The sequence below is a fragment of the Sceloporus undulatus genome, chromosome 11 (assembly GCF_019175285.1).
Source record: "Sceloporus undulatus isolate JIND9_A2432 ecotype Alabama chromosome 11, SceUnd_v1.1, whole genome shotgun sequence".
In the NCBI taxonomy this organism is placed as follows: domain Eukaryota; kingdom Metazoa; phylum Chordata; class Lepidosauria; order Squamata; family Phrynosomatidae; genus Sceloporus; species Sceloporus undulatus.
In genome coordinates, this window is record NC_056532.1 from 7604500 (window position 1) to 7631447 (window position 26948).

Sequence of the window (26948 nt, forward strand, 5' to 3'; positions counted from 1 at the left end):
TCCATCCATCCATCCATCCATCCATCCATCCATCCATCCATCCATCCATCCATCCATCCATCCATCCATCCATTTATCCCTCTCCTTAAGGTCCCCTAAAGGACAGTCCGCTGGAAGGGTCCACAAGCGCCACCTTGTCCAAAGCCCTGCCATGCAGGAATGCACAACCAGAGCATTTCCGAGAGATGCCCATCCAACCTCTGTTTATAAACCTCCAAAGAAAGAGTGTCATAGAAAATCTATTCTACAGACTGTGTGTGTTTGTGGGAATGGGGAGCTGGAACGATAGGCCATTAGATAAACAATGGGTTGGATAGGTTTCCTACAGTGTGGTTGTTCCTTGGCATCTTGTTTTGCAGGGCCCGGGTTGGCAGCTCTGGTTACCAGGGGCCATTGAACCTTGATTCAGTGCCCACTGACTCAAGGGGCTCTTGAAGTCCATTGGGAAAATGGGGCTCTTGGTTCAAATGGAGGCGGTATTGTCCGTTCCAAATCTGGACCATGTTGGTCCAACCTGTTGCGCATTGGGACACCGAACAAGTTGTTCTGCGTTAAAAAGCTATGGAACTGAAAGACCTTCCTGTTTCTCTTTTAAGGTGACTTGCCGGGCGATTGGCATCGGAGCGTACCTTGTCCGGTTGGGACAGAGAACGATCCAAGTGGAAAATTCCCATATTATCTTAACGGGAGCCGGAGCCCTCAACAAAGTAAGTCTTGCTTCACGTTTTGCAAAACTGGAGATATATGCGTCTCTCGCTGTGGCACATTAAAACTGTGATGCATTTTTGGTATAGGCTGGCATAGTTTGCGTGTGTGTTTTGGTACCATTTGGCACAGAAAGGATGTGTCAGAGCTTGGAAATGTTACACTTCTGGATCATGCCTCCTTGGCTGGTGGAGTCCAACTGGGAGAAATGGTGTTGGCTGCTGGTGTGGATGGTGAGCATCTCTCTGTTTAGGGCTGGTGTTGTATTGTCGCCTTTCTTGTCGGAAAAACAGGCTTCTCATGAACAATCATCCATTAAGAGCAATGTGGAAGGGCACTTTGGTTTGTCTGCTCAGAGTAGGTCTATGGGAAACCTCTAAGTCTTCGCTTCATTCTTGTTCCTCTGAATCCCACCTCCGTTCTTGTCCTGACGTTGGTTCCTGTCGGGTTGTGTGGTCGCGTTTTTCCTCACTACGAAATTTGCGTGTACCATCGTCCCTTTATATCCGTGGATTCAACCAACCATGGCTTGAATGTATTAAAACAAAAGCCCTTGATTTAGCCATTTTATATAAGGAACACCATTTTACTATGCGATCGTATATAATAGCCGTTGGCCATCCATGGATTTTGGTACCCATGGGAAGGTCCTGTTTTTAAAAATGGCCTTTCCTGGGCCTAAAATGGACCACAGCGTGGTGAAAGTACCCTTCCAATTCACTACATTGTCTGGGGGCTATTATTATTGTTGTTGTTGTTATTTGTGGGCACAGATGCGATAGAGAAGTGCAGCCCCCAGAAGTCTCCTGGGTGGATAACCAACCTTCTTAGCCTTCTACAGTTGCTCACACCTTGTGTAGATGTTTATTAATTCATTAGACTATTAACTACCAAGCTGCGTTCATGTTTTTGTAGAGGACGCAACAAAGTCCTGAACGCTATAGGGCCAAGATAATGGGGAGACAGTGTCCCCATGTATGGATTTAGTAGGCCAGTATGGTGTAGCTGTTTGAACGTTGGGCTAAAACACTGGGAGACCAGGTTCAAATCCTGGCTCGGCCATGGAAGCCCACTTTGGGCAAGCCACGCTCTCTCAGCCTTAGAAGACGGCAATGGCGAACCCGCTCCAAGAAAACGTGCCAAGAAAACTCTATGATAGGTTCGCCTTAGGGTTGCCCTAAGTCGGAAATGAAGGCACGCAACAACGGAAACCAATGGGATCTTCTTTGGAGGATTTCCAGGTTGTTTTGCAACCAATACTGCGAGGGAACGTCGAAAAGCAAAGCCTTTTCAATGGTAGCACCTAATCTCTAGAACGTTCTTTGCGGAGTCGGAGAGGCAGAAATACGTTCCCTTTCAAATCCCTGTTGAAACATATTTGCGTACGCAGAATTTCCCCATCTACTCTATTTCTGTCGTGTTGCGTTTCTCTGTTCTGAATTGCTTTGAAACTTGTTCGATGTCGTTTTCGTATCCTTCCAGAGGAGCATCCTAAAGGAAACTGCTTCCAGGTTTTGCCGTACCAAGCGGCAAGACAAACACTGTAAATAGCAAGAATAACAAGCAAGAGTTTAGTGGCAACGATAAAGAACTAACCAGTTTTATTTGTCCCAAAGGGATCGCAGTCTGCGGCAGCTTATGCCAAATAAAACCGGCTAGTATTTAACATGCCACCGGGCTCCATGTTGTTTTGGGTTACAGTGGCATCGCAAAGCGGCTCCTGAAATTAGTAAGGATCATAAAAGTAGCAACAATAGGCTTTTATGAGTGGAGGCAGTAAAGTGCAATGGTCGGAGTGTGGAACCTTTAAGGTCAGGACATCTTCAGTTCAAGTCTTTCCTTGCTCAGCATTGAAATAATCCTATTATTTTCCTCCAGGCCATTTCTGATTTACGGCGACCCCAAGGCAAAACCGATCATGTCGAGATTTGTTCAGAACAGGTTTGCCATTGCTTTCCTCAGAGGCTGAGAGAGCGTCAGTTATCCAAGTTCACCCAGCAGGGGATTTGAACCCTGGTCTCCCAGAGTCCTAGTCCAAGCACTACACCATACTTGCTCTTTCCATATGTACTCATCCCTCCACATTTAGGTCCTCCAGGGCACCTCTGTGGTCAGCATCTGCCAGACATTGACCATAGAGTTGCGCTGGAGGTGCGACAAATGCCTAGTGGAGCATTCTCCCTAGCAATCTCTAGCTCCTCCAGTGCAACTCCATGGTCAACATCTGCCAGACATCGACCATAGAGTTGCGCTGGAGGTGCGACAAATGCTTAGTGGAGCATTCTCTCTAGCGATCTCTAGCTCCTCCAGTGCAACTCTGTGGTCAACATATGCCAGACATTGGCCATAGAGCTGCGATGGAGGAGCGACAGATGCCTAGTGGAGTGTTCCCTTTAGGAATCTCTATGCCCTTCAGTGCAGCTTTTGGTTAAAGCTGACCACAGAGTTGCGCTGGAGGACCTAGATATCCCCAGAGAGAACATATTAATCAAATCCGTGAATGATCAAAGCCACAAATGTGGAGGGATGAGCGTAGTATTAGTAATAGCAATAAAAATTGTGCCATCTAGGATCATTCGTCCGTTTATTTGAAGGAGGGCTGAACCAACTCTGGCCCACTTGGGTTATTGTTTTCCAGGTGGCAGCTAATGGTGTGGGATTGTGGGGCTTCTAGTCCGAGAGCAGCTGCCTGTCTCTGATTTAGGGTCGACATTGCTCTAGCGCTTGCTGATCCTCTCTCCTCCAGAATAATGGCCTCTCCTTCGGCAAAGGCACTGGGCTGGGGAGGGAGGAGGGAGGCTTGAGATAGGGGCTTGTTGGAGGCCGCTACCTGGATGGATGGTCCTCTGGGGACGCAGTGGCCCCAACCCTATACCCATCCCACTTTAGGCTTTAAACAGGGTTGGAAGGAAGAGCCAAAGGCCAAGGCTCTTAAATCACGGTGCCACCCAGGCAGCAGCTGCTGGAGATTTATGCCGGAGAGCTTCTTGCCTGCAGAAGAGAGGAACAATTTGCCCTTGAATTACTGGCGAGGGAGGGAGCAAGATCAAGCAGAAGCAGGTGGCAGGAAAGCTAGCGAGGGATATATATATATATATATATAGATAGATGGATAGAGAGAGAGAGAGAGAGAGTGGTTTCACTATTATTTTCTTCATTTGCACAGTGTTCGGGTGGCTCCTTTACAACCCGGGTTAAAGCCTGGAGCCGATTCACCTTGACATGCAAACCGCCATCCGCACTTAGCTCTTCCTCCTTCACTTTGTCCTGGGCTTTTGCCACATTGAAAAAACGGAGACGGCGCCTGCGTCATAAATGGTTTTGCAGAAGAGCAAAAATTTGGCAACGGATCCAGTTATATATGAAGCAACACTTGCTGAAATGCGCCCTGCGGGGGGGAAAACACATGAATGGTGCAGGAGCCGTCTCTTGTTTTCGCTCTGGAAAGCCCACTTGCAACAACCTTGTGGAGTGGGTCTGGTTGAAGGAGAGTTGTTGTTGCGATGTCGAAGGCTTTTGTGGCTGGCATCCGTAGTTTTTTGGGCATTTTTCGGGCTCAGCGGCCATGTTCTAGAAGTTTATTCCCGAGTTTACTTCGCCAAGTTCGCTGGCGAAACGTCGGGAGTGAACTCTTTCAGAGCATGGCCACAGAGCCTGAAAAACACACAATAAACCCTATAGAGTTGTTGTTGTTACTATTATTATTATTTTATTGTTCTTATATCCCTCCTTTCTCCCATTATAGGGACTCAGAGTTGGAGTTTGATGGCCCAGTGGGGATTAAAACTGGGCTCTCACAAGCCCAGGTTGAATGCGCTAACCACCAAACCACATCTTTTGAGATAATACATAGCAGTGATGGCAAACGTTTTAAAGACCGAGTGCCCATACAGTAACCCAAAACCCACTTATTTATCACAAAGTGCCATGTCCCTCTGGCTTTCTAGTAACAAACTCTGGCAAACTCTGTGCTGGGGCAAAAGCATGTGTGCCCACAGAAGGCGCTCTGAGTGCCACCTCTGGCACTCGTGCCATACGTTGGCCACCACTGATACATAGCCTTGCAAGCAGCTAACCTAACTATTTAAAAGTCGTCATTTCAACACATATGCATGCAGCTCAATGACTTTCATTGGGAGGGACTGAAGAGTGATGCTTAGGTGACAGTGCTTAATAAAATGGTAGGAAAAGCAGGAGACCACATTGTAGGTGGATTGACTTGAGGAAGCCATCATTACTCTGATGTGGAGAGATCTTGTAGCACCTTTGAGACTCACTGAAAGAAAGAAGTTGGCAGCATGAGCTTTCCTAGGCTTCAGTCTACTTCCTCAGATGCAATGGATGACCACCCTGTGTTTGCAAGACCCTGTGTTTGCAAGACCTCTTGGAGGCCTTTCGTTTTTAGGTTCGCCATAAGTTGATGTTGACTTGATGGCAGAGGTCCATGGGGTCTCTTCCAACTCTATGGCTCTATGAAAGCAAAGTGCGGGGTGGGATTTGGGACAGACCCCTGGAAAGAAGAGGGCTGTTGCTTCCACCACTCCATTGTCTGCTACCTGGAGTAGTCTCCTCAGGCTGTGGTTGAGCCGGCGTGGTTTACGGATCCCCATCCCACCCTTTGTCTTCGCCGCAGGCTGCGCAAAGGAGCGCGTCCCCATCCCTTCCTCCCTCGTGAGCATCTCCTCCGTCGCTCTCTCTTTCTCCACCTCTCTGTCTTTTTGTGGGTGCGCTGCGCCAAGCCCATTGACCCTCCTCTTTTTCCTCTGCTCTTTCCCACCCCGCTGGAAATTGAAATAATGATAACGCACGTCTCCCGACTGCATCAAAGTATCAGCACATCAAAAGCCAGGAGGCATGAAATGCAAATGGTACAGGGATGGCAGATGGATGGCGCATGATCGCCCGATGCCCAATGAATTTTAAAAGACAACGGTGTGTACATTGGGTATGTATGTGTGTGACTTTGAAATAAACACGTTATCCTGGCAATAGTTTTGTGTGTGTGTGTCTCAGTGCGTGTATATATATATGTGTGTGTGTGTGTGTGTGTGTGTGTGTGTTCTCGCCACTCACTCCTGACAATATTTTTCCACACTTGGCTGCGCATCCGCTCCATCTCTTCCCAGCCTACCTCTCTCGCACAACGTCTCGGGTCGCGTCACCGCAGCTCTGGTGGATATAATAAGATATAAACCACGAGGTTGTTATTTGCATAGAAATTGTGTGGAGCCCCTGGGCGGAATTGTGGCAGTGTTGTGGGTGGGTGTGCGCGCGCAAGCAGGAGAGGCAGAGAAAGAGTGGCAGGAAGAAGGACACCGAGTTCATGTGTCTCAAATGTTAATGGGAACTTTTGCTGAGGCAGGGTTTTGGGGTTTGTTTTAGATCGCTGTTATCAACTTCCCCTCCAAACTCCTCCTTGCAACCCTTTCACCTCCACTTTTGTGTGCGTACACACAAATCCAGGCACACAAACACACACATAGATGTAATTTACATTCACAGATATATAGAGAGGCACATGCACACTTTCTCTTTTTGTTACTCTTTGCCATCAAGCCATTTCGAACTTGCGGCAACCCTAAAGCAAACCGATCCTGGGGTTTTCTTGGCAAGGTTTGTTCAGAGGAGGCTTGCCATGGCCTCCTTTTGAGGCTGAGAGAGTGTGACTTGCCCATAGACACTCAGTGGGTTTCATGGCTGAGCTGAGAACTGAACCCTGGCTTCCAGAGGCATAGTCCAACATCCAAACCATTACACCACACTGCCTCTACATACACACAAAATCAATAGGAGTTTCCCGTCTTTTCATGCAGTTGTTATGCTGGGTATAACAAGAGTTGTCCTGCGAAATGTAGGTGATCATAGAAACATAGAGTTTGGAAGGGACCCCAAGGGTCATCCAGTCCAACCTTCTGCCATGCAGGAACTCACAATCAAAGCATCCCCGACAGATGACCATCCAGCCTCTGTTTAAATACCTCTAAAGAAGGAGACTCCATCACTCTTCCAGGTGGAATATTTCACTATCCAACAGCTCTTATTGTTAGGAAGATCCTTCTAATTTAGTTTAGGTGGACTCTCTTTTTCCGTATCTTGCATCCATTGCTCCGGGTCCTATTCTCTGGAGCAGCAGAAAACAAGTTTGCTCCATCCTCCATGTGGCATCCCTTCAAATGTTAGCGGCCATACCCTGAAAAGGCATTATCAGTCCGCCCAGCCGCATCTTCCCCTCTTTATAGTGGGAAAGAGCATATCTAATATTGCTGAAACAGCTTCACCGGGCGCCGACCCGTTTCCAGGCACGATTCAAAGCGTTGCGTTCGACTATAAAGCCCTTAGACGCCTTAGGTATATCCGAAGAGACTATACCTAACTATCTGAATGTGTCAGGCTATCGGAAACAGGGTGGTTCATTCTGATGCAAATGGAGGACATGCTTAAGTGCCCCTTCCATGCCTCCATTTGACATGTTTTCCGGAGGCTGTTTGGGTCTCTTGCAAAAAAGAAGGCACAAAAGGCCGCTTTGAAGCCGTGGCTGGTGCCCGGCCCGCCTCTGGTGGCGTTCGGGGATCCGCTCCAGACGCCTCTTGTCATGGCAAATGAGATCAAAGTCATAATGTGGTGGTGGTGGGGGGTGCGATTGTGTGAGAGTTGGAACGAGCGAGCGCCATCCCCACCATTCAAAGGCGCATTATAATTATTAATGCACGATATGAATCTTTCTGGAGTGGCGCAGCGTGACTATTAGGGAGGGACGCGCAATGGGCGCGGCGCCTTTGAGAATGCTAATTGGAAAGGAAAGGAAAGGGGCAGAGGAATGTCACAAGGAAACTGACACTCTGCCAGAACGGAAACTTCCCGGGGATGAAGCTTTCCAAGGTTACCTTGCTCTTTTTCTTTCCAGAGGAAGGGGATGAGAAGGACGGTCAGGGTCACGGCTGGTCCAGAGCGGACAAAACGTAAGAGTACATCTCCCAGAATACCCCAGCTGTCATTGCCAGTGGCCATAGAATCATAGAGTTGGAAGAGACCCCAAGGGCCATCCAGTCCAACCCCATTCTGCCATGCAGGAACTCTCCATCAAAGCATCCCTGACAAACGATGACCGTGAGATTCGGAAATGTGGTGGAGAGTTGTATGGATGCTATAGACTGCCAACATTTGTTCTAGGTGGGTCCTAGAACAAATCATAGAATCATAGAGTTGGAAGAGACTAAGCTGTGAGGGGCACAGTTCAAACCCCTTCTGCCATGCAGGAACTCACACTTAAAGCACCCATCCAGCCTCTGTTTTAAAAACCTCCAAAGAAGGAGACTCCACCAGCCTCCAAGGCGGCATCTTCCATGGTTGAACGGCTCTTACTGTCAGGAGGTTCCTCCTAATGTTGAGCTGGACTCTCTTTTATAGCTTGCATCCATTGCTCCGTTTATTCTCTGGAGCAGCAGAAAACAAGCTTGCTCCCTCCTCAATATGGCATCCCTTCAAATATTTAAACAGGGCTGTCATATCACCTCTTAACCTTCTCTTCTCCAGGCTAAACATACCCAGCTCCCTAAGTCCTTCCTCATAGGGTTTTATGGTTCCTAGACTCTTCAACATTTCAGTCGTCACGCGTTAACATATTGTCCACATGCATAAATAGCAGGATGCACATCTGTCTTTATGAAAGGCCCACGCCATAAAATAGTGGGATATTTTGACATCTTGTTCAGTCTATATGTAAGTGCCATAGGACTAGCTAAGTCTCTCCTGAAACGTTCCCTAGAAGCCAAGGTGACCAAATCTGGGGTTCCCAAAATTCCCGATGTTTTGGACTTCAGCTCCCAGAATCCTTGATGGTTGGCCAAGCTGGCTGGGCCTTTTGGGACCCGAAGTCCAAAACTCCTAAAAGACCAAAGTTTGAGAACCAGGGGAGTAAACTTGGCTATATTGTGAGATGACACAACTCATAAGCAAAGATGCTCATTGATCAGAACGATGCAGGTTCTTTCCCCAGCAAAAGCTGCTGGGATGCCTCGGCAAACCCAGCTGCGCATCACCCCAGATGCTCCTGGAGTGCCAGGCCTTGACTTGGCGCTTACAACTTAATAATGAGGAGACAGATTCTTGGACTGGGAGCAAACCACTGTCTCTCTCTTCCCCTCCCCTGGTCTTCATTTAAGTGGTGGTTTCTGCGCATAGCTCCGCATCAAGAGACAATTGGCATGCGAGGCACTGGCGTTACTAATCCCCCTTCATGTCTCTTTAGGGAAATCAGGTCAAAGATAGCTCTCACTGGCAATGTGCCCCTCAGCCCTGTCCCCATTTTGCATGTGCAAGGATTGCTTATATGTATATGTGTGTGTATATATATACATGGCCATATTGCTTATATGTATATATAGGGCCATAAGAATTGCTTATGTGTATTTATTATTATTATTATTATTATTATTATTATTATTAACCTTTATTTATAAAGCACTGTAAATTTACACATCTATAGGGCCATATTGCCTATATGTAGGGCCATAACAATTGCTTATGTGTATGTACGTGTGATATAGGGCCATAGAATTGCTTATGTATATATATAGGGCCATACTGCTTATATGTATATGTAGGGCCATAACAATTGCTTGTGTGTATGTGTGATATAGGGCTATAGAATTGCTTATATGTATATATAGGGCCATAAGAATTGCTTATGTGTATCTATAGGACCATATTGCATATATGTAGGGCCATAACAATTGCTTATGTGTATGTATGTGTGATATAGGGCCATAGAATTGCTTATGTGTATATATAGGGCCATACTGCTTATATGTATATATAGGACCATAAGAATTGCTTATGTGTATCTATAGGGCCATATTGCCTATATGTATATGTAGGGCCATAACAATTGCTTATGTGTATGTATGTGTGATATAGGGCCATAGAATTGCTTATGTGTATATATAGGGCCATACTGCTTATATGTAGGGCCATAACAATTGCTTATCTGTATGTATGTGTGATAAAGGGCCATAGAATTGCTGATATGTATATAAGACTTGCTTATGTGTGTGTATATCTATATGATGATGCCCATTATCATCACCATCTGTATCCCACTATCATCATCACCACCATCTGTATCCCACATATGGTGATGATGATGGGATACAGATGATGATGATGGTGGTGATGGTGATGATCGTGGGACACAAGGTTGTGATGGTGGTGGGATACAAATGATGCTGGTGATGCTGGTGGGATATAGATGGTAATGATGACGATAGATAATAGAGAAGATAGGCAGAGAAGTGCTCCAGGACAAGCTGAAATTGTATCTAGATGGCCGGCTTGAATAGCGTTTGCAAGGGGGACTTCACTTGTGGGTTTCTCATTGGATTTGTAGTCCATGGGCATCCCCAGCGCCTCCCTTCTTCCCTTCCCAAATCACTCACCAGAGAAAGGGAGGGGGGGGAAAAAGAGAGTTTGCGAGCAGCTCTTCAAATATATCATGCAATAGTGCGCCATGAATTTCGTGCGCGCCACGATGGCGAAGCAGTTTTATTTATTTCCGCGCCTTTAAATCAATACCAAGTGGACCTCTCTGCTCTGGAGTGTGGGGAAAAATGAGTCCATTGTACACTGAAAACTTTGGGGGAAAGGAGATGACAGCTATATAATTCCATTTACCAGGCGCATGGGGTTTTAATGCGGAGCGCACCCGCTCTCTCTCTCTCTCTGCACATTTAGTGCCCCGCATCTTCTAAATAAAAGATCTGCAGAGGCGATAGCAAAGGTAATTTTTAATAATGGGGACATATTGAAAAATATTGAAGATAGCATGTCGTAGTGGGTTGAGCGCTGGACTAAGACTCTGGGAGTTCAGGGTTCGAATCCCCTTTGCTCAAGAAGGCAATGGCAAACCCACTCTGAAAATGTCCTGTTGAGAAAAACCTGGGATCGAGTTGGCCTTAGTAGGGTCACCATAACTCATATCTCTCCGTTCGGAGGTTTGTTTTGGAAAACCACGCCAGTCGGCGTGCGCTTTTTTAAACCGGCGGCGCACAGACAGGTCCAAAGAGGATGCCGGCGCGGTTAATGGACGGGATCGAGGAAGCGATAAAAGGCGAGGAGGCGTCCTTTTTTCCGAAAGCCAGGCGTCCTGCCAGGGAGAGAAGAATAAAAAGGAACATTAAACCTGGCACAACAAATGTGTAAGTTCGCGAGTCGGGTAAAAACACACACAAAACAAACCCCGCAACGCATGAATCTGAGCATTGCGTGGCTTAAGACAGCAAAGCAATCCAGAATCATATATGTATGTATATGTATGTATCACAGATGAATAAATATGCACCTAACCAACAATTAAATAGAGCAGAGAGAGGTAGGTGGTGCTACTATTAGGACTCAATGGTGCAAAATGGTTACTAAAGGGGAAATATAATGCAATACTTACATTGACCCTTGGATATGTCAACTCAGGTTATTTGGGTCCATGTTTAAACCTAAATGTCTAGACTTATACATGCGTATTTACATACCTTTGAAGTGTAAGGTGGGAGAAGTGTTTTCCATCGTTGCAATAAAGGTGAGCAAATCCTAACAAATCCTGATGTTTCTTGATGCGAACCGGAGCCGGCGCAGCCGCCGCTTGTCTGGAGACATTGCGGACAGCGCAGGTTTACTGCCGCTGACAACCCACAAAAGTGGTTTAATATATACCGTCGGCGCTTGGCCTTTAAATCCCGTTTTGGAGGTAAAGATAAATAGGCAGCCCCTTCCCTTCTTTCTCTTTCTCTGCCCCCAAAGTGCATCGAGATGCTTTGAGCAAAGCGGCGGCGCAAGTGTTTGTTGCGGGAGCCTGCGCACTTGAAAAGGTCCCCTAATGCCGTATTTACTTGTCAGTGTGTTTTGACAGCAGAGGCAGCATGGATCCAAACCGCATAATAATAATCATATAATGCCTGGGAACGCTTCCCTGAACAGTAGTCTTTATAACTATAACTATAACTATAACTCTGGGTGTAATTGTTTGCAGATGAAGCTCCAATAGAGTAAATGCTCTTAAAGGCACGTGACTTGTAGCCCTTCACATAAATACTACAACTCCCACGTTGTGAAACCCTGGATCTGGCTGAAACCCAATACCACCAACATACCATAAAGTAATCCTTTAGTTATACCGTCTAGTAATGAAGAGAATATGGGACTGACGTGGGCTTCAGTGGCTTGAAAAATGGGGTCCAAGGGCCACCCTTTCCTTATGCCTGGGTTAAAGGGACTGATAGTTTTCCTTGGTATAAAGTAGTCCATCCATCCTATGATAGGAGATAAGAGGTTTCCTATCCTATGCTATGCTCCTATCCTATGATAGGAGGACATAGGATGATAAGAAGGTCTAGTTTGACACTCTCACGAACTACAATTTCCAAGATACCGCCAAGAAGATAGACTTAAGATTAAATCAGCATACCTTGGGAACTTAATTCAGAGAAATGTAAGGGATCATTGGTTCCTAAACTGGACCCCAAAGTTTTGGATTTCAGACAGGAAAACTTATAGTCCAAAAGTTGCTAGCTGCGCTGCGCATGGAAGCGTGCCACATTCCTATAAATGGGATTGAGCATGTGCAAAATTCACTTTACACAGGGTCCAGAATGGATCCCATGTAAAGCAAGCATCCGCTGTACTCCTTTAGGAGAAAGATGTAAGATAAAGCAAGGACCCTTATCTTTACCTCCATTCTTTTGCTTTCCCTGCCACGTTTTTGTGCGTCGAGGGCCATATGTATATGCGTGCGCCGTTGTGTGCTTCGTTGTTGTTGTGGTTGTTTTAGGTTTTTTGGCAAGCTCTAAACGAAACAGGTACCGACTAATGTCCTCCCTGCCTGAGGAAGAAAAAAAAAAGGGCTGGCGCCATAAAAATAACAAATGGCGCGCATTTGCTCGAATGTCAGAGTTATGAGTTTATTTTGTAATGATGTGCTCCTGCCTTCATGAGGTAAACTGGCCGTGGCAGAGGTGTTATTAGTAATATGGACCCGGCGGAGCAGAAAGCCGAGTGACCGAGAGATCAGTGTATCAGTCAGGGAGAGGGCAAATGGGAAGAGACAGCGGGGGAATGAGAACCGAGCCGGGTGGCGCATGGGTTGAGATTAGAAGAAGGGAGCCGCATGCCAGGGAACGGAGTGGCCGCTGGTCAGGGCTTCCTTCTTATGGACTCCTTGGGGGGTTTGGTACCTGTTCGCGCGGCGTGAAATTTCCCCCGTTCTCTTCTTGTGTTTAAAAACGGAGGCAAGGGCATTGCGGGTCTCGTTCCTTTCAAAGCCTCTTTGCTTCGTAAGCAGATTCCTGTCGCGTCGGACACAGAAGCGTGGATTCCTCTGCTGTGCGAGATTTGCACCATGTCTTTATTTTCATGTCCCTTTTCCTCCTCCTTCGGATCAAGATTCCTAACCCTTGCGTTGTGATTTTGGGTTGCAATGCGGGGTTCGCGTATATTTGGGTTGCAGTGCGGGGTTCGCAGATATTATTGTAACCAAATAACGCAGCAATGAGTAAATGCTCACAATTGTGTTTAATACATGGGTCTCTAGTCCTTTGTGCTAGAAATTTAGGCTCGACAATGAAGGAGAAATAAAACTTGACTCGGGTTCAGTACCCAGGAATGCTGTATTCTGCAACCTCTGTGCATGAATTATGTGTACATGTTTCCCTAAGAACATCATGCAAAAATGAGCAAATGCTCACAAGTGTGCTTAATACACAAGTCTCTAGTCCTTCACACTAGAAAGGTAGGCTTGAAGATGAACAATTTTACTCAGATTCTGTACCCGGGGCCTAAGAAATGGCCACAATGTCGAATCTCCACCCGACAAAGAATGTGGCATTGTGCACAACTCTTTCCACCTTCGTCATTGGTCATGCACTCTTCCGAAGGCCAACTTGTAAGAAGCATAGATATTGAATATTTTAAATACCTTCCCTCCTCTTCTTTCTTCATACAGGTCCTTGGGAGAGAGGTGTACACTTCTAACAACCAGCTGGGCGGCATCCAGATCATGCACAACAACGGGGTGACCCATACCACCGTGTGCGATGACTTCGAAGGCGTCTATACCATCCTGCTGTGGCTGTCCTACCTGCCAAAGGTACGTGCCCTTCCTCTGGTTCTTCTGATGCCCCGGCAATGCGCTTTCCAGACTCAGGACCCAATGGTGTTACTGGGGAGGAGGAATGCTCTCTTGATGGCAAAGTGTATTGCTTCGCTTACTTCAAAATATGGCGAGGCGGACATTTTCGGAGGGCAAGGGGCGGTTGTGGTTCCCATTGACTGGATCATTGCGCGCATCTCCAGTCTTTATTAGAGGATCCGGCTACAGATGATGGAGAAGACATCTCAGCTTGAGACCCTGGAGAGATGTCAGAATATGGGGTTGGATGTACAGGGCGTCCAACGTGATACAAGGCAGCTTTCTGTGTCCCTGTGTTGAAGATTTTGGACATATATATGAATGAGTATTTGAGAGTCACGGCTAACAACTTCTTTCTTCCTCTTTCCCGCATCTAGAGTGTTTTCAGCCCAGTTCCGATGCTCACCGCAAAGGACCCCATAGACAGGGCTATCGAATTTTCCCCCACCAAGACGCCGTATGACCCTCGCTGGATGCTAGCTGGGCGGCCTCACCCAAGTAGGTATCTTTCCAATGGCAAGATACGATGTGGGACACCCTCAAACTGTTGTTCTTTTCCACATCACACACAAATACAGCCACCCCTCCTCAGGGATGTAGCTAGGATTTTAGGAAGGGGGGGGGGTCCAGACTAAGTGCCACCATTATAATGGGGCTTGGGTGCGGTGGCGCAGCAGCACACACCATTCATTTTTCTAATGGAAGGGGGGGTTCAGACCCCAAGAACCCCCCCTTGGCTATGTCCCTGCCCTCCTTATCCATGGATTTTTTACCCACCAATTCAAGCATCCACGGCTTGAACATACTCCAAAGAAGTATAAATCCCAAATAGCAATTCTTGATTCCCCGTTTTATATAAGGGCACCATTTTGCTCTGCCGTTATATTTAACGGGACTTGAGCATCCATGGTTTTTGTGATCCACGGGGGATCCTGGAACCAAAGCCCAGCGGATAACAAAGGCCCACTGTATATGTGCTAATAGCAAACCCACATTTAAGTTTTTGCATCGAGTTAGTAAAAGCGAATTCTGTACTACACCGTTTGCAGCACTTCCCCATCTGAATCATAGAATCATAGAGTTGGAAGAGACCACCAGGGCCATCCAGTCCAACCCCCTGCCATGCAGGAAATCCAAATCAAAGCATCCCCATATTCCTGCCTAGGTTTGTTCAATTGCTCAAGGAGCGTTGGCTTTTGGAGAGGCTTTACTTTTGCTCTAAGAAAATGAGGGCAATAAAAGTTTGGAAGCCTGTTGAGCGGCGATGAATGCACAGCCTAGAGTTACGCATTCAGGACTGTCTTCCTATTCATGAACACTAGTTTGGGAGAGGCATAGGAACTGGGAAAATCCTTAAATTTGCACTCACCCCTTTGCATTTGCATTTGCGGTTATTATGTGGACAAGGTGTAATAGAGCGTTCCCTCTGATGCAAGTAATATTTGCTCCCAATTGCAGCATTATTGGGATGGGTCTCCCCAAGACTGTTTTTGCAGTCCATTGCAGAATATTACTTCCATATGGAAGAGGCAGAATTTGAACCAAGGTCTTCCTGAAGCATGCCGTCTTTCGGCATCTACAGTTAGGCTGCTGTGCCGCCTTGCTAGAATGAGATCCTTAGGTTTTTGGGCCCCTGTTTTTGGCTAATGTTTCTCTTCCCCCCCCCCCCGCCTCGCTGTCATCTCGCCGGCCGTTCATCTGCCTTGTCTCGACGGCGCATGTTCCAAATGGAGTGACTTCGCTTTTTTAATTTAGCGGAGGCGTTAAGGAGAAGCAGATGATTCCCGGCGATAAGTTAAAGGAAAGATCTCCTAGGTGAAAAGTTAAAGCTGTTTATTAGGAGAGATAGCGGCGCGATATTCTTCAAACTGACGCGCGACACGAGGCCCCGGCATCGAAACGACGATCAGCTCTGGACTTTTGGCGATGGGAGAGATAATTTGGAAATGGATGGCCGCGTTTTGCGGCGGGGGGCCAGGGAAGCCAGGGGACGTTAGGACATAGCAATTTCAAGTTTGGGCTTGATAAAACGCTCTCCATCCCGGCGGAGTCAGCAGAGGTTGCCTTGCTCAGATCTCCACTTTTAATTGCTTTTGCACTCGGCTTTTGCAAGAGCCAGGAGCCGCTTGTTCGGAATTATAGCGTTGTAAAAGAGGCTGAACACGCAAAAAAAGGTGTTCGTCGCCGACAAGCCAGGCTTGTAAAGAGCGTGTCTGTCCTTGGCTAAGGTCAGTGGGAGGTTTTCCACGGCAAAGGTACCTGGCGCCAGGGCATGCCTTCGGACAAAAGGAATAGCCCATTTGTGCGATTCACAGAGACCACGAAGAAGAACTACAAATCCCAGGATCCCCTAGCACTGAGCCAGGGCAGTTAAAGTGGTCTCAAACTGGATTACTTCTGCGGTGTGTGTTGGACCGGAGTCTCCTCATTACCGAAGTTGTAGTTGCGGCAGGGAGCACAGAAATAGAGAACGTCAATGTGACGTCGGTCATGCTTTGCCCGGCCTTTGACAAACGTTAGCCGCACAACGCAAAAGACGGAGGAAATTCCACCCTGTTGAGTTACTAAGTAAAGGCAGGCACATTTCTCCTGTTCCCTGAATCCCGTCGTTTAGCAATAAATGATGCTTTGCGCTGATAAATGGCCCTCTTTATGCAGATGAGCAAAATAAAGAGACAGACATATCCGAGGTTAAGGCAGGCATATAGTTGTTGCTTTGTTTGTCTCCACTTGCAGTATGTTTTGGCATGCTGTCCTGTTTGGCATATGCGCTACCTGCCTTGCACATTAGTAGTGGTAAGGTTAAAGATGATCCATACAAGATGCAACAACCGCAGAGTCTTTCAGCTCCGAAGGGAGCTTGCGCAAAACGTACACAGAGATCAGGAAGCATCCGCCAAACTGCTCCGACCTTTTAGTGCCAAGGACTCTTGCCTGGTTTGGTCAGCCCCTATGCATTGCCCTCTTTTTGGCCCAAGCTGGTTGGTGACATATAAGTTACAATCCCTACCTGATGGGATTTGGTGGTTGTTATCAATCGTCGAACGTTTGATAAGTCCTGTATATAGATATGAAGTCCACGGTGCTCACAATCAAATGGTCATGGCACAAAAAGGAAAAAGGAATGGGGAGGGAAGAGGAAAGTTAGCATGGAAGCCCTTGTGATGGATAAGGATAGGTTAGTCTTTTCTCATGTTCTTCCTAGGAAGCGAGGGATATAACTGCATGGCAGTCATTTTTCTCCATCGCAGTGGCAGAAGCTACAGTTGAACAGACCCAGGGTAACTCAGATCCAAAGCGCACTGCCCTAGCATTGCGCCAGGGCAATGAAAGCAGTCTCAAACTGGAGTATTTCTGCAGTGTAGTTTTGGACCACAGTCTCAGTTCTCCGGTTGGAGACCTGCTGTGGCACCATGCAGCATTCTCCATTTCTCCTAACGTCTTCCTTTCCCTCCTCTTTCTTCTTTCCAGCTCAGAAGGGCCAGTGGCTAAGCGGCTTCTTTGACTACGGCTCTTTCCTGGAGATCATGCAACCCTGGGCTCAGACCGTCGTCGTCGGAAGAGCCATGCAAGTTAATATAATAGTACGATGTTGAGAAAGATAAAAGAGAAAGGAAATGAGGTGCTCTAGAGGGTTCTAGATTGCTTAAAGTGCTTGAGGGATCATACTTTCTCATCATTCTCACATAACAAACCTATAAGTCGAGATGGTCATCGTAATATTGTTTAGGCTGAGAGTCAAACCGGCGTCGGGACTCCAATTCCTAGGACTGAGCCGAAGGAGTCGGTCACTTTGAATCCCATTTTGAATCCCATATAAATCCAACAGATAAATAAACGCAAAGCCTGCAAAGCCTAATAGAAACATGGGGGGAAACCTGAAAATGAACTAGGTTCTTCTGCGATTATTCTGCCCAGATACCTAGCGAGAAAAGAAGGCTATTTCTGCATCTAAAGGCAGGCGCTTTATGTATCGTGGAACAGTTCGCTGTTTCCAAGTGAGACGTTTCATTAAAACCGGGAGCGCAAAAGTCCTATACGGTCCTTGGATGCTTAAAACTTATTTCCGCCGCCTTCCCTGCTGGTAGGAAATTGAAGACCTTACTCAATTGTATTGCTCTATTCTAAAGGCAGACCTGGGTTTTTTGAAACCATGCTTCTTGCACAGAATCATATTTGTGTGTGCGCTTGTGCACACTCTTCTGGCATTATTACTCTAAGTGCCGCCCAAACTCATCTTTTTGCGTGTACGTTTCGCACATGTGCGCCACTAGCTATAAACTATCACCTTCTTTTTCCCTTTGGCACCTTGTCGGGGGACGCGCAATAAAACAAGACCTAGCGTCTTCACAGACCGTCCGAAGTTGCCGCTTGAGTCTGTTCTGCCTCCTCTTTGACTCCATCTGTTCCCACCTCTTCGAAGTCCAATAAATAACTGTAATGCATGGGATAAAGATAGGGTTTCTTTATTATTATAAGATCATATAAGCCCCAATGCAGAAGAGACAAGTGGCTGCTTTAAGACAGAGCCCTGTGGTTGCACCTTCCTCTAAGGCAATGGTTCTCAACCTTTGGGCCTCCAGATGTTTTGGACTTCAATTCCCAGAGGTCCCAGTATGCTCATTGTTCAGGAATTCTGGGAGTTGAAGTCTCAAATAGAGGACCAAAGGTTGAGAACCACAGCTGTAAGGGCTTTCAGAGTTACAAGAAGCATGGTGACTTTGTGCTCGTCTTTGGCGCATAACCTTCTCTGTCGCTGTTTATAGGCTTGGTGGAATATCTGTGGGAGTTGTGGCTGTCGAAACCCGGACGGTGGAGCTGAGCATCCCTGCCGATCCTGCCAACCTAGACTCCGAAGCCAAGGTAGGTGTTCTTTGGCGTAACCATTAGTTAAAAGAGGCAAAGCGTTGTGGTCCAGTGAGACTTGTAGGGCCATGGGTCCCACGCCTCTCCAAAAGGCCTGTGTCTCGACGAAACACACGCTTGGGACCGCTTTCTGGAAACAGCTTCTCCTCCTTCTCCGACAGATCATCCAGCAAGCCGGCCAGGTGTGGTTCCCGGATTCTGCCTTCAAGACGGCGCAAGCGATCAAGGACTTCAACCGGGAAGGACTCCCGCTGATGGTCTTCGCCAACTGGAGAGGCTTCTCGGGAGGAATGAAAGGTAATTCGTTTTTTAAAAACGGGGATCCCATCGGCCATGGTCAAAAGAGAAACCATCATGGTCAACGGAAAGCTGGTGACTGAGGGGGGGGGGAAAGATGGACACGTGGCTTGTTTTGCCCTATAGATGCCAAACTGTTGCGATTGGGTTTAGTGGCATCTGTGCCCAAATGGTGCTGCATGTCTACTTTCGTACCAGGAATTGCTCCTGTTTCAAGTTCCAGCAGCCACTCGGTAGCATGCTTGGTATTTATAGGACTTATAGGGAATAGGGAATTTATAGGGAATTGGCCCCCAGCCCCCAAACACTTGCTAAAGGGATGGGTACAACAAACCTTGTAATCTGCCTTAGGCAGCAAAACGTCTTGAACCCACCTTGTCCCGAACTCAGGGGTTTGAAGGTGTCTCTCACTTGTGGCAGGAGTGAGATTAGAATTAGGGACTATAGCCATTTGTGGTTTTTTCGGCCTGCGTGGCCATGTTCTAGGAGAGTTTATTCCTGACGTGTGGCTGGCATCTTCAGAGACTTAAAACATCAGATGCCAAAGCCACAGATGCTGGCGAAACGTCAGGAAGAAACTCTCCCGGAACATGGCCACGCAGCCCAAAAAACCCACAAAAAGCTGTGGGTGCCGGCCGTGAAAGCCTTCGACATCACAAACCAGGGACGTCACAAACTGTATCAGCCACTATTTCTTCACCCCCTTTTTAATGTCTGCAACATCATGCTCCTATCTTTTAAAACGGGGCATGGACAGAGGTGGGGGGAATTGCTTTAAAGGTTCAAATTGACCATAGAGGAGGAATCTCCCAAACTAAGGGGTCACCACTGCAAAGCCCCTTCCCTGTCTCCAGAAAAAAGGGCCTTATCATAATAGTGCCCACAAATGGATATTAATCCAGCGTTGGCATGTATAGGATCCCAAGGAGCTGGTTATGGCAGCGTCTGTTGGCATCCTTCCCGCACTCCTTGGAGAGATGTTTACCGCTTTGGCTTGGCATTCGGGGGGGGGGAGTTAGGGGGGCTGCAAGAGGGAAGTGGGTTGGGGAGGATTAAGCCGGGAGTGAAAATAAACAATTATACCACCCCCTCGGTGCGCCTAAGAACACACAAACACACGCCTGTGTACACACGCGCACCGCCCGGAAACGGCAGCGCTGTGGGTGAAATGACTCCAAAATTGTGTGTAATGAGTAGGAAAAGATTAGAGATAGCTCTTGCGACGTTGAGAATTGACATTAGCGGAGGAGGAGAGGAGGGGGGGGGAAACTCTTTACAAGTCGGCCTAGGAGGTCTAATTTGAGCCGGCGCATGTGCGTTGTGTCCGCGCATCAGCTTTTATGCATATATTTATTTGCATGCATACGTATATCTAAATAATGGCACGTCGAGGGAGGAGAAGGAGGTTGCCTTCCGCCGCGCAAACGCCCTGCGTCGCTCGCCGCAAGGCTATCCGGCATAATGTAAAAATTAAATTATTATTATATTCCAAGAGAATGCTTTGAATATTTAGATGGAGGGAAACGGTTTATTTGGATGAACCGTCGGTGACCCGCGACAGCGAGACATCAAGCGTGAAATTTACTCGAAATTAGCACCGGGGTCTCGGGCTCAGCGTGAAAAGGGTTGATAGGATGCAAATCCCAAAGATATTAAACCGCCTCGCTGGTGGCGCGGCGGGGTCGCTCTCGGTTGGTTTTTCATGTTACGCTTATTATTTCTCCTACTCGCCCCCCCGGGACAAGTTATAAATAACAACAACCACCACCACAACAACAACAACAAGGGAACAGTTAACGGAGATTTTAACTAGAATAAAAAAGACCTTTTAAAAAGGACAGCACCGATTAGCTGCCTCTTTGTATCACGGTGGCGTCCGGACGTCATGGATCTGGGAGCCTCTTTTTATGTCGGACGCATTGCTCGGGGTTCATTTGGGTTTTGGGGCGACCCCCAAACCGCCGAGTTGGATTCCAGTTTGGGTTTTGCCTGGAATTGAGAAAGAGAGAGTACCTAGAAAGTAGATTTCTCGGCTACGCAATAGAACGGTGGTTGATGTGACGCCAAGGGATCTTGTGGCACCTTTGAGACTAACCGCGCAAAAGAAGTCGTAGCATACGCTTTCATAAACTCGGTCTGCTTTCTCGGATGTAGTCAAGTGCTCAGACCAATACTCTATGGTGGCTCATTGAACATCTCGTAGTCGTGGGTTTTTTGGGCGATGTGGCCATGTTCTAGAAGAGCTTCTTCCTGACGTTTTGCCGGCATCTGTGGCTGGCATCTTCATAAAATGCTTGACTGGAAAGGAGTTGGGTATATATGTACTGTGCGACTTCGATGCCAGCATTCTCTGAATGCCAGCCACAGATGCCGGCGAAACATCAGGAAGAAACTCTTCTAGAACATGGCCACATCACCCGAAAACCCCACAAAAATCTTTGGATGCCGGCCATGAATGCCTTCGACTCCACATCTCCCAGATCAGTTCAAAGCACATTGCTCAACCGATATTGGTGAAAGGAGGTCTTTAAGAGCATCTCCCATCTCTGGACCAAATGTCCCCACCATCTGAAGTGAGGCAGGGTCTACAAGGGAAGAGATCTTTTATAGGGCCGTTTTTAGGATTCCCCAGGCAGTAGTCGATGGGAAGCTAGGCTGGCACCTTCCGATGTGGCGGCGGACTCTGTTTCATTGCCAACGTTAAAGAAAGATGAATCTGCAGGTACAGTGAGCATCTTTGCAGTGTGGCACAGGGCTCTGGGTGTCGGACTCTGGGGACCAGGGTTCAAATCCTCACTCGGTCGTGTAAATCTACTGGGTGACACTATCTCTCAGCCTCAAAGAAAGGCAATGGCAAATCTCTGAAAACATCCAGCCAAGAGAACAAAGCCAGGGTCTCATAGAATCGTAGAGTTGGAAGAGACCTCAAGAGCCATCAACTGTTGGACTAGGACTCTGGAAACTGTGTGTGTCCGACTTAGGACTTATGGCAACCATAAGGTGAACCTATCATGGGGTTTTCATGGCAGGAGACCAGGGTCCAAATCCCAGTTCAGCCCCATTGGGATTTGGACCCTGGTCTAAATTGGGGGAGGCAAAATGGCAAGGGTCCTCTGCACAAACCTTGCCAAGAAAACCCTATGAGAGTCAGAAAAGATCTGAAGGCACACAACGAGAGTCAGCTTTTAGACATGGTTTGGGAAGCGGCATCAAAATGGCCACAAAATGCGTGGGTCAGGCTTGACTTGTGGCGTCTCACTTGGAGAACATTAATAGCCATGGGTATTATATATAGCTAGTGGCCATACTTGTGCAACTGATCTGGGCACAAGGAAAGGAGAGCTTCGTGCCCATTGCAGTTAGATCAAAACCATGGAAGTGTGCGCAAAACCAGCCGATATAAATGTGTAAATCTCTCCTTTCCCTTAATTCTACCTCTCCTTCTATGTGAGCCGGCACCACCTTCCTCCTTTTTTTGCTTCTTCCGAGTAAAATATGCGCTCATGGCAGGAGTGAAAAACGCCACGCTAATTACGCAATTATTTTATTATGTCGCACTACTAAAAAACGTCTCCTAAAAGAATTAATTTGGTTAAAACAATTTGAATCGAGCAATTATTTTCTTAACACTGGAATTAGCTGAAAGGGGGGGCGTCAAGTGGTTTATTGCTGGCGCTATATAATAATAAAGTGATTATTTAATTAGTAATAAATTTGTCATTCCACTTATAGGTCTCTGTGCGTGTGTGTAAGTCTGTGTGTAAGTGCGTGTGCGCTCATCTTCTCCTTCACCCGGAGATGGAGTTAAAAAGTTTCTTCTCTCCGTTGTCAGCACTTTCGGATGCTGTAGCGCAAGTGCAAGGACCCTAGTGGCACCATCCTAAATGTGCGCTGTGTGGAATGGGCTACTTGTTGTTAGTAAAGTATTACTACAACTACCTTTGCAGCTACATAGAACTTGTATGGCGGAAGGCAGCCTTCTCTTCCCTTGATATGTCATTGTTTATTGTATGGAGAATACTCTACTAGGCCTTTGTAGCTCCTCTGGCACAGCTCTATGGTCAGTGTCTGTCGGACGTTGACCACAGAGTTGCACTGGAGGACCTAGAGATTCCTAGAGAGAGTACTCTACTAGGCCTTTGTAGCTCCTCCAGCGCAGTTCTATGGTCAGTGTCTGTCGGACGTTGACCACAGAGTTGCCCTGGAGGACCTAGAGATTCCTAGAGAGAGTACTCTACTAGGCCTTTGTAGCTCCTCCATTGCAGTTCTATGGTCAGTGTCTGTCGGACGATGACCACAGAGTTGCCCTGGAGGACCTAGAGGGCCCTAGAGAGAATACTCTACTAGGCCTTTGTAGCTCCTCTATTGCAGTTCTATGTTCAGTGTCTGTCGGACGTTGACCACAGAGTTGCCCCGGAGGACCTAGAGATCCCTAGAGAGAATACTCTACTAGGCCTTTGTAGCTCCTTCAGCGCAGTCCTATGGTCAGTGTCTGTCGGACGTTGACCACAGAGTTGCCCTGGAGGACCTAGAGATTCCTAGAGAGAACACTCTACTAGGCCTTTGTAGCTCCTCCAGCGCAGTTCTATGGTCAATGTCTGTCGGTCTTGTGCCACTAATCCTAGCGAACGTGGAGGGACAAGGGTATATATGGACACACACATGCATATAAATGTATGCACACCAACTGATGTGGGCTTTCTCCCGCAGATATGTATGACCAGGTGTTGAAGTTCGGGGCCTACATCGTGGACGGCCTGCGGGAGTACAGGCAGCCGGTCCTTGTCTACATCCCGCCGCAAGCGGAGCTGAGAGGAGGCTCTTGGGTCGTGATCGACCCCACCATTAACCCTCGGCACATGGAGATGTATGCGGATCGGGACAGCAGGTACCCTCGTACTTTCTCGGTCTTATGGACAGAACATGTTTGGGTCTTCCCCGTTATGTGCTTACTATGGGAGAGGCGGGATAAAAAATAAAACATTTATTATTATTATAACTATTACTGTTATTTGCCCGTCTTTAGAGGCGGCGTTCTGGAGCCCGAAGGGACGGTGGAGATCAAGTTCCGCAAGAAAGACCTGGTGAAAACAATGCGGCGCGTGGATCCCATCTACGTGCGTCTGGCCGAGCGGCTCGGTGAGTCTTGGCGCTAAACAGTTACTCCAAAATGATTTCTTACAACTACACTCATCCCTCCACATTCGCTGGGGTTAGCGGCACAGCCCCGTGAATGTGGAAGAACCGCAAATAACAAAAACGCTATGTTTTGACCTGAGAGGACACCTCTCTAGGAATCTCTAGGTCCTCCAGGGCAACTATGTGGCCAACGTCCGACAGACACTGACCATAGAACTGCGCTGGAGGAGCTACAAAGGCCTAGTAGAGTATCCTCTCTAGGAATCTCTTGGTCCTCCAGGGCAACTCTGTGGTCAACATCCGACAGACACTGACCATAGAACTGCGCTGGAGGAGCTACAAAGGCCTAGTAGAGTACTCTCTCTAGGAATCTCTAGGTCCTCCAGGGCAACTCTATGGTCAACGTCCGACACACTGACCATAGAGTTGCACTGGAGGAGTTGCAAATGCCTAGTAGTGTATTCTCTATAGGAATTTCCAGGTCCTTCAGTGAGAATTTTGGTTAAAGTTGACCAAGAAGTTGTGCTGGAGGACCTAGATATTCCTAGAGAGGACATATTGATAAAATCTGTGAATAATCAAATCCGCAAAAGTCTAAAGCCATAAATGTGGAGAGACAAGCGTACTTCCTTCTGCCCTCCCTTCACCAGTTTAGTGACTATGTGTTCGTATGTGCCTTCGAGTCGCCTGTCGACTTACTGCGACTCTTTGAAATCCATAGGATTCACTTCTGAGTATTCCTATCCAGCATTTAGGATTCATTCATTAATTCATTCATTTAGTATTCATTGATGATGAATTGAATATTGTAGCTAATTGACTTAAAGAAATTGGTGTGAAAGTGGAATGGATCTTAACGATGGATGGAGCACTTTTTTGATACAGCGAAAGAAAGTGGCGTTCCCCTTCCAGAGACTTGCTTTTCTTTTCCTTTCTGAAGCAGTGGCTTGTGAGGGGACTGATGAGAATCATGTTATCACTTCCATGCGCCTCCCGCAGATGCGACCCTCGGATGTGCTGAACTTGCACCCTGCATCCAATTCGGCCGCTGTTGGGAGGCCAGCCTTAAATCACTCCCTTCCCTCCTGGTTTGTGCTGAGCATCATTCATGCGCGAGACACGAAAAAGTGCACTCTACTGTTGTGTTTCTGAGCCCCTTTCCCCTCTCTCTCTTTTAAAGAGCCATAGTGTGTGTGTGTGTGTTAATTTGTGCCAACTCCAGTGTTCCCAGAAACTGGCTAATGACTCCTGCGCAAACCCCACACTGCCTTAATTAAAACGATGGCGACACCAGAGGCGAACCCCTTCCCAGCCATGCGCGCAACGCACCCAGTCGAGTGCGTTAAAAGCCTCGGCGGCTGATAAGTGTCTTGCTTTAGATGACTCGTAATTGCTCTCGGTGTTGGGCGACGCTGGCGTTAAGGCCGCCCCCCTGTACGAAAAAACATGCCCCTCGCTGCCGCTGCCGCGCACTAATGCTGTGCAATGGCAGGAAGAGTCAAGATTGTAGGACACAGCGGATTGCATAATTTCTCTCTCTCTCTCTCTCCGTTTCTCTCTTTGCTGGTTTTTCTTTCTGGCCAATTTAAAATTTGTCAAAGCCGGTCGTCTTCTGGATCACTGCCCTTTGATATTTTGCGCACTCCATTTGCCACAAACAAGCCGCAGGGCCGCGGTTCATGCTGACTCCAGCAGAAGCGGAGAGAGTTCCATTTATCTTGCGCGGCGCCTGCTGCATACTTGCTCATTAGCTGAGGGTTCGCTGCCTCTCTTAACCCCTGAGTCGCCACCGTCGTTTCCACCCAACGCCACATTTCGTGGGGCTGCGGCACCCATGTGCCGCTTGCGCAGGGTGCGGGGGTTAGGAGAGGCGCGTGGGCGGATGGAGGGATAGGTGGAGGGGAAACATCATCCAAGGACAATGTCGTGTTTTGGGTCAGCCCCTCTTGAAGCCACCGGGTTTCTCCGCTGGCATGGGGTGGCGCGGGCGGGGCGGCAAGGTATCGAATAACGTGACACCGATCTGCTAATTATCAATTTTCAAAGCGCCCTAACGGGAATCTTTGCCCATTTGGCGCTTATTAAAATGTCACTCAGTGTTACGACACGTTGGAGCCCCAGCGCAAGCGGGCGAGTGGCACAGCGGGGCGCAAGAGTGGCTCCATGTCCTTTATCCTTTACCTCCCTTGCTACCTGCCCTTAAGTTTTACCCTCTGCTTATCCACGGATCGAAATCCTTCATTTTGGCTCCAAAATGTACCCGGTCGACTTATAGTATAAGTGGACCTACCCTATAGTAAATAGGGTAGGTCCACTTATATCTACCTATACAAGCCATTGCTCTTTTCTGAACGGATGCATCGGCCCTTCAACGTTTGGGAATGAAAGCAATGCCTCCATAGCATAGAGTTTTCCCTCTCTCTGAGTGCGTCTTCAAGTTGCCTTATGGCGACCCCATAGATTTCATAGGGTTTTCTTAGGCAAGGGGTACGCAGAGATGGTTTAAACCTTCTCTAGGTGTCAGACAATTGAAATATAAAGCAAATACTTCCCCAGTTGCTTTGAAATCAACTCTCAACCTTGTACAGTGCGCCTGCGTCATATGCGGTAATGCGGACACATTGTACGTGGCTTTCAGCATATGTTGAAAGCCATGCAGGAGCGCACAGGGGCACAAGGGCGGTTCATCACATTGAAAGTAACGTGGCCTTCGTGCCATGCATGAGCCCCATTATTTTCAATGGGGCTCGAGCATACGCATTTTTTT

The 26948-nt window shown here is 47.5% G+C and overlaps 2 protein-coding genes across 2 annotated transcripts in view; one reads left to right on the plus strand and one right to left on the minus strand.

The window, feature by feature from the left end:
* The window catches only part of SHPK (sedoheptulokinase), a 938822-nt gene that overhangs the window by 540958 nt on the left and 370916 nt on the right, over nt 1-26948 (minus strand). The window lies entirely within an intron of this gene.
* The window catches only part of ACACA (acetyl-CoA carboxylase alpha), a 121833-nt gene that overhangs the window by 80864 nt on the left and 14021 nt on the right, over nt 1-26948 (plus strand). The window contains 8 exon segments of the mRNA XM_042442393.1: nt 597-707; nt 13694-13837; nt 14257-14377; nt 17351-17447; nt 18646-18742; nt 18907-19042; nt 23753-23930; nt 24069-24181. Of these exon segments, the coding sequence (XP_042298327.1) occupies nt 597-707; nt 13694-13837; nt 14257-14377; nt 17351-17447; nt 18646-18742; nt 18907-19042; nt 23753-23930; nt 24069-24181 (997 nt within the window).